An 18,305-nucleotide genomic window follows, 5' to 3' on the forward strand; every position below is an offset into this window, starting at 1 on the left:
AGCATCGGTTGGCTTCTCCCTGCACACTTATCATCATCCTAAGAGCTCTGCAGAGTGAAAAGTTGGTTTCCACTCGGAATAGCAAATACTACAAATATTGTGTTTAATATTAACAGCTTGCCTTGAGTTACAGCTTGCAGAGCAGAGCAAGGAGCTGACTAGAACAGAAGAATGGAATTGGCCAGAATACAATAGCCTCACTGGAATCAAGCCAAGGCTTCTGAAGATCCCTTCTTTCTTTTTATTTAAGTGGGGGAAAAAAAAAGTTAAACATCTTAAAGGATCCCAAGAAGTCAATAGGGGCAACTGTAATTTAATACAGTCTGGCTGATAAAGAAATCTTTTGTTTCTTTCTGAGCTCCCTCTTCTACGTGCGCCACGCGAGGGAAGAAGAAAATCGGCTATTATTTTCAGAAATGAGGTTGGGAGCCCACACCGAGGGGAACACCAAAGGCTACGCGGTATCAGTGCCCCAACCACCAAGTACAGGCTTCCCTTTGACGGGGAAGGAAAACGGGAGTCGTGTGAGATGGAAAGCTTCCCAAGAGGATCAAAATTCCATCTGTAAAGCAAAGCTGTGTACTCAAGGCACTTCCAGTGCTGGGAAGGGCATTCCACACAGTCTATGACATTCCTCACACCTCTGGCAAACCTCGCCACACCCCTGTAGTGGAAATCCTTCCCGAGGGTCCTCATCCCAGAGCCACATAGGTGCTAAGAGTTCTCTAATACACATCAGCCACCCCCTTTCTCCAGCACTTAGCTCTTGTTTGCTTGTAGTATATTTTGTATGACGGCACATCTTCAAAGAAGCTGCAACCGGGCTAAGGACTGCAGCTCCGGGTCTGGCAAATGGGCTACCAAAGGATTTTAGCACACCACTCCTGGTTCTGCTGTGAGTGAGTGAGTCATCACTACTCCCACAGAAAGTGAGTTTTCAGAAATTACTGATAAAAACAACATATTAAAATCTCTTTCTTTAAACACCTGGAAATGTGAACTTCTGGTGTGGGTAAGTAATTAAAAATGAGTAACTTTGTAGCTCTGGAATGCCAAGATCCCCAAAAGAACAGAGTAGGAAGTAAGGTCATTTGTTTTCCCCTCCGTGGGGATTGAAAATGTAGAAAATTGAGCTTTCCAAGAAGAAAGGTGCTTGATAAATTCCAGGCATAATTATGAGTTTTTCAACGCTCATTTCTTCATAACTTTCATTCTACTCTGCCCACACACTTGTATACCCAACTCAACTTCATTCCTTCTCCCCACGGTTCTCCCAGTTGAAAAGCCGCTGCTCGTTCTTGTCCCTCTTATTACACTTTTCAGCTAAAACACCATTCACATCTAAACAGAGATTAAATCACTTCTTTCCTCCAAGTCTTTAACTCACTCTCTCCTTGACCCAAAGGTAATTATAATCTTTACCTTAAGTTGCATTATACTGATTTTATAACACAGCCTATGGGACACAATTACACGCTTACTCCTAAATTCCTTGAAATTGATCTCTAGGTGCTATATGGTGTAACGTGATAGATCTACAACCATTCTAAATGATTACCCTCCCCTTCAAATAGTCATCCAAGCACTAAATACACCAAAAGGTGCCACTGTTCAAAGCATTTTTTTCAATGCTCTTTTCTGAAAGTTTTAAGATCATATTTCTCTGATTATCTTTGGTGGTTTGGTGGTGAGAGAACCAACAAATTCAACACATATTTATTAAGAGGCTTGTCATATGACATCATATATATATGATTTTATATATTATATCTCTGGCTAAATATGGGGGGACAGCAGAGAGGGAAGACAAAGATAAGGAAACTACCTCCATTCTCAAGGACTTTACATAGATGGCAATTTTTGAAGCTTTCAAATGTTTATTAGAAAAGGTATACTTGGTGAGTGCATTAAGTACAGAGAAAGCTAACAGTTCAGAAGAGGCAAAGGTCACGTGGAAAGGGGAAATAAAAGCTTCAAGAAACAAAAGTCACTACAAATGTGCTTTGAAGGGAAGGAGGATTCACTGGGTTGAGCCTGGGTTTGGCAGCTGAAAAGCAGAGGGAGCGGCACATTCCTTGCAAGGTGAATGTGAAGTATGTTTAGAGAATGGTGAATAGACCCATAGATTTTTTTTTTTTTTTTTTAGGAAGTCCAATATCATACTGTCCAACTAAAATCTTATGTTTCCTGGGGCATCTAGGTGGCTCAGTCAGTTAAGTGTCCAACTTTGGCTCAGGTCATGATCACATGGTTTGTGGGTTCAAGTCCCGCGTTGGGCTCTGCGCTGACAGCTCAGAGCCTGGAGCCTGCTTCGGATTCTGTGTCTCCCTCTCTCTCTGCCCCTCCCCCACTCATGCTCTGTCTCTGTCTCTCAAAAATGAATAAACATTAAAAAAAGTTTTTAAATAAATAAAATCTTATGTTTCCTTTTCCAACTTCAAATCCCTTCTAAAGAATCTCTTTCTCTCTCTCTTCTTTTCTTTCTTTCGAGACAGGAAGTGAGCACAGGAGAAGGGCAGGGGGAGGAGACAGAATCTCAAGCAGGCTCCGTGCCCAGAATGGAGCCCAATGTGGGGCTCGACCTCACAACCTTGAGATCATGACCTGAGCTGAAATCAAGAGTCAGATGTTTAAAATGAGTCATCCAGGCACCCCAAGAATCTCTTTCTTCGTAATCTTTCCTGAATCACCTCGCCAAGCAGGCTGTCCTCTCATCTTACCTTCAACCGAAGAGAAACACTTCGCTTCTACAAGCTGCTACAAATGCTTTTGCAAAGAAGTGGTGTATTCTTTTTTTTTTAAATGTTTATTTGGGGGGGGGAGGAGGGGGAGAGAGAGAGAGAGAGCGAGAGCGAGCACACAAATAGAGGAGGGCAGTGAGAGAGGGAGACACAGAATCCGAAGCAGGCTCCAGGCTCTGAGGGGTCAGCACAGAGCCCAACACAGGGCTCGAACTCACGAACGGTGAGATCATGACCTGAGCTGAAGTCAGATGCTTAACCCTGGAAGTGGTGTATTCTTAACACAGAGTTCAATGAATACAGATAAGTCCCACCACCATTCGCTCACATATTCATTTGTTTACCAAGTATGTATTTAATGGCCTACCTGGCAAAGGTCCTCCCTCTGAGGAAGAACAGATCCCTATTCTCTAGGAATTTGAAGCAAACAAGATAAATACAGAAAGCAGTTAAAAAGGTGACACGCTGAAGTCAGCTCTTACAAAAGTCTCAGTAAAGTCACTCAGGCAAAACTTAAATGCAACAACAAATGTCTAGAAGCCGAAGCAAACTGCTATTCCTACGCATTGCCTCTTCATGAGAGCAGGCTGTCTATTAACTATTGCATAAAATATTGTGAAACTGAGCACAGTAACAAAACAGCAACAAAGTTCACTATCCAAAGAAGAATGTTTGGGGGGGGGGGTCAGTGGTAAATTTGAGAGGTTTTGTTTGTTTGTTTGCCTATTTCAGGATCACATATGGTAAAAAGTATATTAATAAATTTGCAGACATGGGTACCTGGCTGGCTCAGTTGGTAGAGTACACACTGGGTGTGGAGATTTCTTAAAAATAAGATCTTAAAAAAATTTTTTGCAGACATACGTGGTTTACCAAGTATTTTGAAACCCCAACTTCCACTGAAATTAAAGTTAGTAATCCTCCTATAAAAAAACCAACTCCATTCCTAGAACTTGCTGGCCCTCTAGCCGTGTTAACTTTGTTTTTCTATACCAACTCACCTACAAACAGCAAGAGCTGGAAATCAGATTTACTTCCCTTATTTATGAATGGAAGTGACAGATAACCACCAGCTATTAACACAATTGAAACATTAGAATCAATTTGTACTTATATGAGTAATTCTTTTATAATTTGCCTAATTTCCAACATGTAGAATGAAGCAGTTGAAGTGTGTGTTTTAATTACCAACAATACGTCAAATACTTACTAAAACACAGGCTTATCCAAAAAAGTGGTAGGCAGAAGAAATTAGTAAATTAAAATGATCTAAGATGAAGACATTTAAGTCAACTGAAATGGCAAACTTTCCAAATATCATGGACAAAGCTACAGAAACATGCATACACAAGTTATTACTATCAAACTTTGCTTCTGAGTTTGCTCTCTACACGGCTCTTTGTAAACACCGCATTGGATATCAGCATAAAAGAACTCTCTATCATCCTTTACAAACTCTAGACTCTTCAGTGCAATATTACTACCCATTAAACTTTAACAAATGACCATTTTAAAAGAACTAAATTTGGGGCACCTCAGTGGCTCAGTTGGGTAAGCGTCTGACTCTTCAGCCTCAGGTCATGATCTCCTGGTTCGTAAGTTCAAGCTCTGCATCGGGTTCTGTGCTGACAATAGGGAGCCTGCTTGGGATTCTCTGTCTCCTTTCTCTGCCCCTCCCCCACTCGTTTGTGTTTTTTCTCTGTTTCTCTAAATAAATAAATAAATAAATAAATAACCAGCAAAAAAGTTGTCCTCTCCACTGACTTCACAAAGAAACATTGTATTTTAAAAAATTATCCATTGAGAGTAATAATAATGTTGGTAGTAATACCATCTGGGTCATCTAAATGGGGTTCTAGCTGATGTATGTGAAGTACTATCTATTAACAAAGTAGAGGTCAATAATGCATTATAATTAACAGTAACATACATAATCAGGAAATAAACCATTAAACTACCAAAAATTACTCTGATTTTGCCCCTCCTCTGTATTTTGAAAACTAACTTGAAGAGTTCCAATGCCAATAAAGGAAAAACAAACAGTGGTAGTTCCAAGAACAATGTTTTCCCTCTGAAACTGCTGGCCTATGTGTGTACATCAGCAAGCCATCTTTCCAGATTTAGAATACTACTGCAAATACCAACGTAAATGTTCTGTGAAAATAGCTCATTTGTTTCAGGCAAGAATTTCCAATAGGAAGAAAAATTAAGGGGGCACGTGGTTAAGAGAAAAAGTCTCAGAACTCTGACCTGTTATAAATGCATTGTACTTAAAGTAACTCCCTGGATATCTGCCCTAACTAACTCTGAGAATCTAAAAATTCATTCCTTGAGACTTAGACAGAAATGTAATAAGTTCCCCTCTGGTACCTCTCTCACATATCCACTGTGAAATATGAAATATCCACATATCTATAGCACAAATTTCCTAAACACACAAATAAAAATAAGCAACTACATATATGGCATATCTCAAATCTGCCATATTAACTGTATCAACATGGAACAGCTATATTAAAGCTTTCTGGAGAATAGATAGAAGTTTTAAAAATACATGATTTCAATTCCTAGCACAAAGTATGTGTGTGTTGGTGTGTGCCTGTATATACCATACTTACAAATTTATTACTTTGAGAACTCTGCAGTAAAATATTTCTTGGACAATGGGGTTAGGGGACAAACGGTTCAGAGTAGTATGTGATGGGGAAAAAATTGGTTTAAAGCCCATTTGTTTTCCAAAGGGCAACACAACAGCCGCTCACCAACTGCTCAGACCCCCTCTCACTCTATCTCCCCCAGGGCATAAAGCAACGGGAGGAAAAAGGAAACCTTTGTTGCAGTGTAAAACTGAAAAACCTTCCGCTTTAACCAAAGTCAAGGCTTTATACTGCTCCCTATAAAGTACGAGCTGATAATATGTAACTTCATATGTATTATTATTTTTTTAAATGCAAAGGAAAGAAGCTGGACATCACTACACACTACCCATTTGTATCAAGTACAAAAACAGGCAAAATCCATTTAGGCTGTTGAAAGCTTAGGGGCGCCTGGGTGGCTCAGTTGGTTGAATGTCCGACATCAGCCTAGGTCATGATCTCGCCATTCCTGAGCTCAAGCCCCGCGTCAGGTTCTGTGCTGATAGCTCAGAGCCTGGAGCCTGTTTCAGATTCTTTCTCTCCCTGTCTCTGCCCCTCTCCCACTCATGGTCTGTCTGTCTGTCTCTCTCTCTCTCTCTCTCTCTCTCCCCCCCCAAAAAAAAACATTAAAAAAAATTTTTTTTTGGTACAAATACAGACACTCAGATCAATGGAACAGAATAGAGAACCCAGAAATGGACCCACAAACGTATGGCCAACTAATCTTTGACAAAGCAGGAAAGAATATCCAATGGAATCAAGACAGTCTCTTCAGCAAGTGGTGCTGGGAAAACTGGACGGCGACACGCAGAAAAATGAACCTGGACCACTTTCTTACACCATACACAAAAATAAACTCAAAATGGATGAAAGACCTCAATGTAAGACAGGAAGCCATCAAAATCCTTGAGGAGAAAGCAGGCAAAAACCTCTTTGACCTTGGCCGCAGTAACTTCTTACTCAACACGTCTCCAGAGGCAAGGAAAACAAAAGCAAAAATGAACCACTGGGACCTCACCAAAATAAAAAGCTTCTGCACAGCAAAGGAAACAATCAGCAAAACTAAAAGGCAACTGACAGAATGGGAGAAGATATTTGCAAATGACATTTCAGATAAAGGGTTAGTATCCAAAGTCTGTAAAGAACTTATCAAACTCAACACCCAAAAAACAAATAATCCAGTGAAGAAATGGGCAAAAGACATGAATAGACATTTCTCCAAAGAAGACATCCTGGGGGCGCCTGGGTGGCTCAGTCGGTTAAGCGTCTGACTTCGGCTCAGGTCATGATCTCACGGTCCGTGAGTTTGAGCACCGTGTCGGGCTCTGTGCTGACAGCTCAGAGCCTGGAGCCCGTTTCAGATTCTGTGTCTCCCTCTCTCTCTGCCCCTCCCCTGTTCATGCTCTGTCTCTCTCTCTCTCAAAAATAAATAAACGTTAAAAAAAAAAATTAAAAAAAAAAAAAGAAGACATCCTGATGGCCAACAGACACATGAAAAAAATCACTCATCATCAGGGAAATACAAATCAAAATCACAATGAGATACCACCTCACACCAGAATGGCTAATATAAACAACTCAGGCAACAACAGATGTTGGCGAGGATGCAGAGAAAGAGGATCTCTTTCGTATTGCTGGTGGGACTGCAAACTGGTACAGCCAGTCTAGAAAATAGTATGGAGGCTCCTCAAAAAATTAAAAATAGAACTACCCTAGGACCCAGCAATTGCACTACTAGGTATTTATCCAAGGGATACAGGTATGCTGTTTCGAAGGGGCACATGCGCCCCAATGTTTATAGCTGCCATATCAACAACAGCCAAAGTATGGAAAGAGCCCAAATGTCCATCGATGGATGAATGGATAAAGAAGATGTAGTGTGTGTGTATTAATATATGCATTAATATATATACACACACATTAATATATATACACATACACACAATGGAGTATTACTCGGCCATCAAAAAGAATGAAATTTTGCCATTTGCAACTATGTGGATGGAATAGAGGGTATTATGCTAAGTAAAATTAGTCAGAGAAAGACAAATATATGACTTCCCTCATATGAGGACTTTAAGATACAAAACAGATGAACACAAGGGAAGGGAAGCAAAAATAACAGAAAAACAGGGAGGGGGGGCAAAACCTGAGAGACTCTTAAATATGGAGAACAAACACAGGGTTACTGGAGGGATTGTGGGAGGGGGGATGGGCTAAGTAGGCAAAGGGCATTAAGGAATCTAGTCCTGGAATCATTGTTGCACTAGATGCTAAACTTACTTGGATGTAAATTTAAAAAAATAAATGAATACTTCAAAAAAATAAAAATAAAAATTTTTAAAAGTCTAGATAGTGATTATCTTTAGGGTAATTAGAGGAGGGGCACAGGAGGGTTTCCCGGGTGCCAGGAATATTCTATTTCTGAATCTGTGTACTGGTTACATGGATGCGCTCGCTTCGTGAAAACGCACCAAAGCATACACTCATACTTGCGCCTTTTCCGTGTTTTTGTTCTACTTCTGCACAAAGACTTCGTAAGCTTCTATAAGGAGGAGTTAGACCCCACACCCCCTCCCTGTTTCCAGCAGAAGATAATTTATTCCCTGGAAGAAACTGGAGAGTCCCCAGCTCAGAGACCTCGGGCCTAATAGAAAACACTGTTCTGAAAACGGGGATCAATTAAAAATCCATACACTAAACCCTGTGATTCCAGCTCTCTTCCCCACTCTTCTTCGTGAATCTTGGCACACATTATGCACAGAGAAGACCAAAGGATTCCTCAGGAGTAAAACTGACGTGCCCGAGGGAAAACAGCTGCAGGTGCTGTCTTTGGAAGTTCCCCAAACTACAGCCTAACCCCTGAGAGCCATGGCAGGGAAGCTGTATGGCGGTGAAACCCTGCCCATATGTCATGGCACCCGATTCACATTTCGGTGACTCACCATTAAATAGGAACAGAGAGCAAAGGATCACCAGATAGTTACACTTATGGCGCAAAAGTCAGACACCTACACAAACAGGAAAAAAAGAAATCAAGGCAGTGTAAGAAGGAAATAAATACGTAAATAAATAAATTTCATGTCCTCAGAAACCGAAGAAATGCACCCAGGAAAAAAGGGACAGAATGCTATTAAAATGCATACAAATGAAAAAAAGAACAAGAAAGAGCTCTTGAAAAATAAAGACAGCAGAAATTCCAAAGAGTTAAGATGAAGCAGAGAACACCCATCAAGAAATTGGGCTTTAAGACAAAGGGAAAGGAAAATCAGAAGACAAACAAGGAAGTCCTCCCCCACCCCCCCAAACTAACAGGAATTCAGAGAAAGAAAAGAGAAAAACAAGGCAGTAGAGAAAATTAGCAAAACACCATAATGAGAACATTTTCCAGAACTGAAAGACACACCTTTTTTCAGATCAAGCATTTGTCAGAATGGCTGAAATTAATAGAGATATTAGGATAATAATTCCATAAAAGGAATATCCTAAAATCTTTTGGAGGTTGTCTAAAACCAACAAAACAGGCAAACAAAAAGGAAAGACAAAAGATCACGTACCAAGAGAAGAATCAGAATAGTGTAACACTTTTTAATAGCAACGGTAGAAGCTAGAAAATAACGGTGCACTGGCTTCAAAATTCTAGGGACACTTGTTTTCCTACCTACAAGCCAGCCAACTCAAGAGGGAGAAAATAGCATTTTCAGACATGGTCTAATACCATGTCCCCTTTCTCAGGAAGATACTCCATTAAAAAGAGGGAGTAGACCAAATCTTTCTTCAAGTTACTAGATGTCAGAAAACTACAGGTCCAACACAGGGGAGACAAAAAGGGAACTACCAGGAAAATGCCAGAAGGTCATCCCAGGACAACAGCTGTGCATCAGGCCTACAAGGCAAGTCCCCACCCTGACTCCAGGAGAGGTGTCCAAGAAAAAGGTGTCAAGAAGAATGTTAGAGTTCTGTCAGAAAACTTACAAAGGCTAGAGAAAAAGGAAAGCACACGAGCAAGGGGCTACACTCCAGGCAGCACAAGAAAGAAAGCAGAACCGTTGCGTTTGAGTCCTCAGCTGTGGACCACAGCTCCATGCTCACGATGAGGACAACCAAAGCTGACACCTCGTCATGGGTGAAGCAGCAGTTTGTGCACATGGCCTGACAATGAGAAAGGGTGAAATCTTCCCCTTCCATGTAATAAGTCAGCAGATAATGCCCAATAACAAAAAATGCTAAAATGGCAGTATATGCAGAGTATTTCAGAAGATGGAGGAAAACAGCAAAAAGAGCCAAAGACTCAGAAGTGGCCGCCTGAGGAGCAGGACTGGGGCATAAGGACAGGCTGTGGGTCCAAGCACCTATTTCTTATTACATAAGTCTTATCATAAGAACTCTATGTAAGTCTTATTATAAGTTTCTTACTACGATCTTTGAAAAAATCTGCATAGAACGTTACTTTGATGGAAAAAAAGTTTAAATTTTTAAAGTATGAAACAAAACCAAGGAATGTACGAAACAGCAGGCAAGAAAACTGGAGAGCGTGGGCTGCAGCAGGAAAATGACAGGAAGGCCACCGTTCTGCAAAGCCCCCGCCGTGTCCAGGTGAGAGGGAAGTCCTTCCTCTGACAGCCGGTGGAGAGGCTGTGTGCTGAGACACGGGGAGCACAGGAGAAGTAAGGGTAGAAGAGAAATGTATCGATGTAGCATCAACAGATAGAGAGGGCCAATCAGAAAACTCGGAAAGAGCTAATTAACAGGCAGGACAACGGCCCAAATATCTGTTCCCCTGCGTATTTATGTGTTTAGTCCACAAATGCTGGCTCCTTGGGAGTGTCACAGCCCCCCATGGAATTAGAAGCACTTTGATTTTGTGTTTAGGTTTTAATTTTGAAATTATTATGAAACACGCAAATAGAAAAATACAGAAAATAATAATGATCATTCAAGTATCCACTATTCAGCTTTTCCAAATATTAACATTTTTTGTCATAATTGCCCCTAATTTTTATTTTATTATTTTTTTAGATATAATTTATTGTCAAATTGGCTAATGTACAGTGTGCAAAGTGTGCTCTTGGTTTTTGGGGTAGATTCCCATGGTTCTTCGCTTACATACAACACCCAGTGCTCATCCCAACAAGTGCCCTCCTCAATGCCTGTCACCCATTTTCCCCTCTCCCCCACCCCCATCTAATTTTCTTTAAAGAAATAAATACTATGGGGACGCCTGGGTGGCTCAGTCGGTTAAGCATCTGAATTCAGCTCAGGTCATGAGTTTGAGCCCCGCATCGGGCTCTGTGCAGACAGCTCGGAGCCTGGAGCCTGCTTCAGATTCTGTGTCTCCCTCTCTCTCTCTGCTCCTCCCCCACTCTCACTCTGTTTCTTTCTCTCAAAAATAAACAAACATTACAAAAAATTGTTAAAAAAAAAAAAAAAAGAAATACTATGAATATCGTTGAAACTGTCTTCAGACCATTCCCTAACCCTACCCCCTAACTGCCTCACAGGACGTAACCATTAATCGGAATTTGACAGTTAACGTCTCCCTCCACTCATCTCTAAAACGAAACAATGGTTTGAATGAATTCTAACGCCTCTCTGTTGGCGTCTTAGGAGTTCTTGATGTTCTGTAATGAAAGTGCAGAAGCCTGCAGTGCTATGAAATACACAAAAATATTTCAAAATAATTTCAAACCTCAAAAACAGACTGAATCACGACGCAGTCGACGCTTTGGCAAAAATAAAAACCATAGTAACTTTATTATGATAATGTCAGTAAAAACGTTATTATCAATACTTAGGGCATATAAAAACCATAGTAACTTTATTATGATAATGTCAGTAAAAACGTTATTATCAATACTTAGGGCATATAAAAACCATAGTAACTTTATTATGATAATGTCAGTAAAAACGTTATTATCAATACTTAGGGCATATAAAAACCACAGGATTTCACTGTGGTTTCCTCTCATTGTGTCCGTTGGCTCCAGGGAACAATAAGGAGGTAGTTGAGCGAAACATCCTGGTGGGAGTCCTTACTGCCTAAATAACCAGGTCAGTACCGCACCTGCCTGCCACGTGTCACTGTATTCGGCTCTACCAGGCAATCACAGCAAAAATACTCTTTGAAATATTTGTAGACGGCACAGGGAATAGAGTCAATAATCCTGTAATAGTGCGCAGTTCGAAGAGTGACAGAGGGTAACTTGTGGTGACGTATATATTAGCGTATATAGTTTTGTAAGGTATATAGTTGTCGGACCACTACGTGGTACACCTGAAACAAAGAGACGTCAACTGTACTTCAGTTCAAGGCAAAGAATAGTCGGTAATGTTCTTTTTCCTTAAAAATGTCCTTCATGATGTCACAAAAAGTTATCTGCGCTGCATCTCGACCCTTGAGTGCACATCTCCTTTATCTTCTAGGTGGTAAAACAGGAAGCATGTAAAAGGCATCTCTGCTGTGTACCACAGTAGGATGCTTATCTCAAAGAAAACACGTGCATGATTATCTGAGCTGTGAGCCAAACGAGTTAATAACTCCTGGAATACCTTTGTTACATGGAAGGACAACTGACCAGCCCGCTACCCGGACCCGGGTGTTTGGCAGACAGTTTCTCTACAACACTCAAGTGAGAAGGTCATTTCAGGAGAAACAACTGACAGTATTTGTTGCCAAGGATAGCTGTCAAGCTTCCAAAATAAAAATCAAAATTTTGGAAGACTTGCTCCTACCGTGAACTTCATAGCTTCCTAATACTTAAAGATTTTTCTGATAAGATCAGTGGTGATATTAACACCTGGGAGGTCTTGAAATTGCACAATAAAATGTGTTAACGTTTGTAATATCTTCATTATCTAATGATCCAGAATTTTCCAAATGACCAACAATTAATACAGTAAAATGATACGTGGGCAAGGATTCAAAGTGCAAGAAAGACCAAAAGAACCTAATGTAAAAGAATTTTTTAAAGTTCAACGACAGGGTTTTGGATTCCATACCGGAACCAACATTTAAGAGATGACCACTTGTCAAGTTTTGGTATAGGATCAAAGAAGACTATTCACAATAATCTGAAAAGACAATTAGAATGCTCTTCTCTTTTCCAACTACATACCTGCACACACTTTATAATAAATATTTACTAGGTTATTCTTTCTGGATGTTAAAAACCACAAACACGTAATCACAGTGGTAAGTTACCATAGTTTAATCTGGGATCATTAGTAGTCATTTAGAAAAAATGAAAAATTCATTATTTATTTAAAAGTTACATTCTTCTGCAGTTATAGTCTCATTAATCTGCAATAAATATGTAAGTACCAGAGGCTTAATTTACCACAGAATAAAGAATGATCATTGCTCTAAAAAAGAAATGAATATAGTAAATTCTTAAACCTGCTTTAGGTATACTCAGATAAAGTCCCTTCTCCCCAGTTATAAAGGAGCAGACGCTTTTCATTTAGCATTTTACTTTTTTTTAATTAAAATTTTTTAAAACTCATTTTTGAGAGAGAGAGAAAGAGAGAGTGAGCGAGCAGGGGAGAGGCAGAGAGTGATGGAGACACAGAATCCAAAGGAGGCTCCAGGCTCTGAGCCGTCAGCCCAGAGCCCGACGCGGGGCTCGAACTCACGAACCGCGAGATCATGACCTGAGTCGAAGTCAGACGCTTAACTGACTGAGCCACCCAGGCGCCTCTAACATTTGACTCTTGAAAGCCAACACTAATCACCCAGAGGACATGGTGTTAGTGGATTTAAACCTTAATTCTTCAACTGCTAGGGAAATGTCTTTTCACAGGAAAAAAAAAAAAAAAAACAAAAACCTCAACTTTTATAAATTTCAAAAGAAATAATTTAATCTGACTGAACCTCTGCAGTTTGGAAGACACCAAATAACAAACTTGCCACAGACAGGTTAAGAAGCAGAAGTGTTTTTAAGAGAAATATTCTTCTTACACAGATCCATCCAGTTAATGAATATCATAAATCACTTGTTTCAAAGGCAGGGACCTTGAAAAAATTTTCAGAGTAAAACTCATAATGTCCTTGCTTTAATAAAGTCCTATTACCCCGCCCTCTGAAAGAGAAAAGTTATACACTGTGGGCTTTTGGGTCAGAATATTCCAGAAACAACCAGAGGCTGACATCCTCTCCCCTTTCTAATCATCTACCCATTTCGGTATGCTTACCTTTGCAGTTCATTGAGCCCCCTGGCAGTTGGCAGGCAGGGATTTTGCCTTAGGAAGTTTTGTTTTAAGTTGAGGTGCGTGAGGTCCTGGCTGTAGAAGAGGTTGGCAGGCAGGTGCTCCAGGCTACAGCACGAGAGGTCCACTGAGCTAATGCGCTGTGAAGCCACCTGGAGGGGATAAAACCCAGCCCGATTTTAATACCATCCATTTATCCCACAGATGCCCTCTCTGGACAGAAACACGATACCCCCCTGGGAACACAGACCTACGGCGCACGGGGCACGCGTAGCCCAACTATAAACGAGTATTTACTTAATACAGAATTGAGCCGAGTACTGTAAAGGCAGAAAACGGCATCCCTGCCTGGAAGGTACTCGCAGTAACCAAGTATAGGAGACAGGTTGCAAAGAGCACAGATTATCCTATCGGGTTCAGGGGTATCAGTCATCTCCTCCCACTGTAGGGGTTAAGTTCCTGAAAACATTCATGGTAAGAGAATTCAGAGCTAAATAATACAAGACTTTAGAGGAAATACAAGGTTAGGAGATAGACACTAAGATCCAGATGGAACCTATCAAAGCCCTTGTATACACTGAATTATAACAGCACAAATAAAGCGTCGATGGCCTCGTACACGTCTTTAATAACAACGGTAGCATATGATCAGACTCCACTGAGTACTTGCTCTCAACTTCTCTGGCTGAGTCTCCCACAGAGCTTCGTACATTCACTGTGCTTTGCTCCATGTAAGTCTTCCCGGTTAAATGACTCTTACTGTGGCCAGAGTCCCAGGTCTGCAGACCAACTAGCATGCAGGAGACGGAAAAGGTGCTGGATGCCCTGTATTTCTCAAACGCTTTGTCCAAAATTCCAGGTCACGTGGTGCCACTTTATGACTGGGCATGTGGCTTCAGCCCCACTTACACACACCTTGGCTGCTTCTCTCCTCGCAGAGGTCATGGGAGTATTATTCTAAGCTCTGGGTTCATTCTCCCGCCTGCTCTTTATGTTCACCACCGCTTTATGGCAGAAACTGCACTCCTCATCTGTGATCAGTCTGATGTCCTTTTCTGTTACCAAATCCAGCCTTCTGTTTCCCAATTACAGAAGGACGCAGAGCGTGGTCCTCAGGACTGGGACTCCCAGCTCCCCCACTTAGGAGCTGAGAGGACTTGAACAGATCACTGAGCCCTCCAAGCTCCAGTTTTCTCACCTGTGTAACAGACATCAGGACGACACCTTCATCTACGTGCCGGCGCAGAAACAGCATTCAGCCAACGGTGACTGCCAGGACCCTCACTAATATTATCCCTACTACCCGTTCCAAATAGAATGATTCGCAGCTTCTATCTACTGAAATCCAAGTTCTCCCGATGCTCAGAAGGTATTCAGAAGTAAGCCTGCATAAAACCTATTCTGCTGATGGCACATTTGAGGTTAGAAAGAAATTACGGAGCACACAGGAGAGCTGAGGGGAGACAGGGATGGGAAAGGCCTGGCAGGGCCCAACTCAAAGACTTGACAGAGGAGGTATGAGTTCGCATTTTAGCAATTACATCTTTCCTTGAGTTTTCACTATTAAATAAGAAAGAGAAGAAACTGTTTTCCACACATGCAAAAAAAAGAAAATCCCAGTCAGGGCCAAATCACCCATATATACCAAAAGATGTAAAAAGAGCCACGGGGCATGTAATGGTCCTAAAAGGCAGGGGCAAACGCACCACACAACCTGCTCGAAGGAAGTAAGGTACACACACGTAAGGGCCCGCCACGCCTCACATCTCCTGCGGTACGACAGCAAGGCAGACACAGTCTCTGCCCTGCATGAGCACACCTCCAGAGAAGGAGGGGGAAACGAAGGCACCACGTGATAACAGCTACAAGAGCTGTTAAGTGCAAGGGACAGGGCATGATCTAAGAAGTCAGGGAAAGGCTTCCTAGAGGACCTAATGTCCAAGCTCAAACTTGAAACTCTGTGTTTTTGTCTGCCCCAAATCCTTTCCCCACCTGCTCCTATGGCAATCCTTCCAACACGGGAGACTCTGACAGGAGCTGCAAACAAAGCATGCTGACCCCCAGGCCGCAGGGGGAGTAGGCATGAGCAATCAGGGTACCCCATCGACCGAGCCCACGGACTGATCCAACAGGTACTGTACTGACTGGCACGTGAGCCGAGGTAGGCTAACCAGAGGCCCTCTCTGGGATTTACATATTCTGCAGCTGGAAGAGAGAGAACACACACACAGACACCACTCCATATATTATGTACAAATAGTTATAGAGAGGTAACTTTTAACCACATAAACCATGCACTGATCACGTGCCAAATTACCAATAGTGATTGCTTCTATGTGGGTAGGGAGGAAAAAGGACATAACAATGGGAAGATAGGAGATTTGGCATTTATCTGAAATGATTATTTCCTTATAAGAGGGACAACAGACGATATGAAGGAAATATGGAAATATGTTAACAACTGGGGAAGACAAGTACACGGAAATTGTAATATTATCCGGTGTGCTCGGGGCGCGTGGGTGGCTCACTTGGTTAAGTGACCAACTTCGGCTCAGGTCATGATCTCACAGTTCATGGGTTCGAGTCCCACGTCGGGCTCTGTGCTGAATGCTTGCTCAGAGCCTGGAGCCTGCTTCGGATTCTGTGTCTCCTTCTATCTCTGCCCCTCCCCTGCTTGTGCTGTCTCATGCTCTCAAAAATAAGTAAGTGTAACGATATATATATATATCATCCTGTGTGCTCTTCTCTGTGCATGTGTATGTGTGTTTAATGTGAAATGTGAAAACAAAATGTAACTTCAATTAACATTTCAGTAAGAAGAAAACGGGTAAGAGCAGTCTTCTGGTTTTCCCGGCATTCAGTGTTCCACTAGGTGGTATCCCGGGGTCAGCAATTCCTCCTGTAACCAAAGGATCCCCTGAACCCCAAAGGGCTGAATGGTGGCCCCAAGAAGGATTTGGGGCAGAACGAAACACAGATTTCCCCATCCTAATCCCTGAAATCTGTAAATATTATCTCATATGGCAAGAGTGAATATTACCCTGTATGACGAAAGATGTGATCAGAATCTTGACAGGAGGAGCTTCTCCTGGATTATGCAGATGGGTCCTAAGCGTGATTATATGTGTCCTTGTGAGAGAGAGGTGGAGGGAGTTTTCAGAGAGAAGTCCATGTGACTCCGGGGGCAGAGACGGAGTAACAGGGGCCACGAGCTAAAGAATGCTTAGAGCCACCAGAAGCTGGAAGAGGCAAGGAATGGATTCTCCCCTAGCGCCTTCAAAATGAGTACAGTCCTGCCAACATCTTGATTGTGGACTTCTTGCTTCCAGAACTGCATAAATTTCTGTTGCTTTAAAGCCACCAAGGTTTGGTTAATTTGGAAACTAATACACCTTTCATAATTTTTTCCACAATACTTTTCATTTTCATTCATTCACCATGTTTACTGGATATCTACTATGTGCCAATTAACTGACCTAGGTAAGCACATGGCATGCCTTCAGTAAACAAAATGAAGATCCCTGCCTTCTTTAAACTTAGATCCTGTAAATAGGTAAATTATATGTTAAAAACTGGCAAATACTATGGAAAATAGAGCAAGGAAAAGGGGGTCAGGATTGTTGGAAAGGTGGTAGGTTATATTTAAATAGGTTGGTCAGGGGGCGCCTGGGTGGCTCAGTTGGTTAGGCGTCCGACTTCAGCTCAGGTCATGATCTCACGATTCGTGAGTTCGAGCCCCGCATCGGGCTCTGTGCTGACAGCTCAGAGCCTGGAGCCTCTTTCAGATTCTGTGTCTCCCTCTCTCTGACTCTCCCCCATTCATGCTCTGTCTCTCTCTCAAAAGTAAAATAAACGTTAAAAAAAAGAAAAAAACTTAAATAGGTTGGTCAGGGCAGGCCTCACTGGAAAGGTAATATTTAGACATGATGGACATGAAGAAGGTACCTGAAAGGATTTGTCTAGAGGAACACTCCAGGCAGAGGAAGCAGCAAGCGAAAAGGCCCTAGAAACTAGAAAGGGATGTGCCTGGCATGTTCGAGGAACAGCATGGAGACCAGTAAGGTAAGGGGAGAATGGCCTGCAATGAGATCAGAAAGGTAAGGCGGGGGGGCGGGGGGGCGGGGGGGGTGGGTAGTGGGCAGCAAATCCTTCAGGGACTTTCAGGGCACTGTAAACACTCGGGCTTTTAACGTGAGCAAACTGGGAGGTGTGGAAAGGTTCCGAAAAGTCCCTGTCTCTAGACTGGAAGCTCCCCAAGGGCAGGGACTCTTGCCTATTTTGTTCACTGATGCACCGATGCTCAGCACTTGGTGAGACCTCAGAGAAGTATGTGCCAGAAGAATGGCCACTAGACTTTATAGCCCTTCCTTCACCAGCAGCTCACATCTAACCCACCTCGTGGATTCTTGCACACGGAGACAGACTACTTTGAAGAGGACAAATTCCGTTTCGACTGAAGCATCACACTAAATACTCTTTGGGCAACTAAAGGTAACGATTAAATGTCAAGTGGGATTTGATTCCTTTCCTCATTCTGGACCACAAGCTGTTGCTGCTGGAAACAAGGGGGAAGAAACCGCAAGTACAAGGCTGCCACAAACACGAGCAGTCTGTGGGAGCCGTGGCAGGGCTGGGAACAGCTGTATCAAGAACAGAAATGATGCAGCCGGGCAGGGAGCTGCCGGGGTGACCACAAGAGCTATCACGAGTTGCACCTTTGCCT

The 18,305-nt window shown here is 42.2% G+C and overlaps 1 protein-coding gene across 1 annotated transcript in view; it reads right to left on the reverse strand.

Moving 5' to 3' along the window:
* The window catches only part of PHLPP1 (PH domain and leucine rich repeat protein phosphatase 1), a 215,108-nt gene that overhangs the window by 68,380 nt on the left and 128,423 nt on the right, over window positions 1-18,305 (reverse strand). Inside the window, exon 4 of the mRNA XM_030336622.1 lies at window positions 13,568-13,734. Within this exon, the coding sequence (XP_030192482.1) occupies window positions 13,568-13,734 (167 nt within the window). The remainder of the gene's footprint in view (window positions 1-13,567; window positions 13,735-18,305) is intronic.

This window comes from Lynx canadensis, chromosome D3 (genome assembly GCF_007474595.2).
Source record: "Lynx canadensis isolate LIC74 chromosome D3, mLynCan4.pri.v2, whole genome shotgun sequence".
Lineage (NCBI taxonomy): Eukaryota > Metazoa > Chordata > Mammalia > Carnivora > Felidae > Lynx > Lynx canadensis.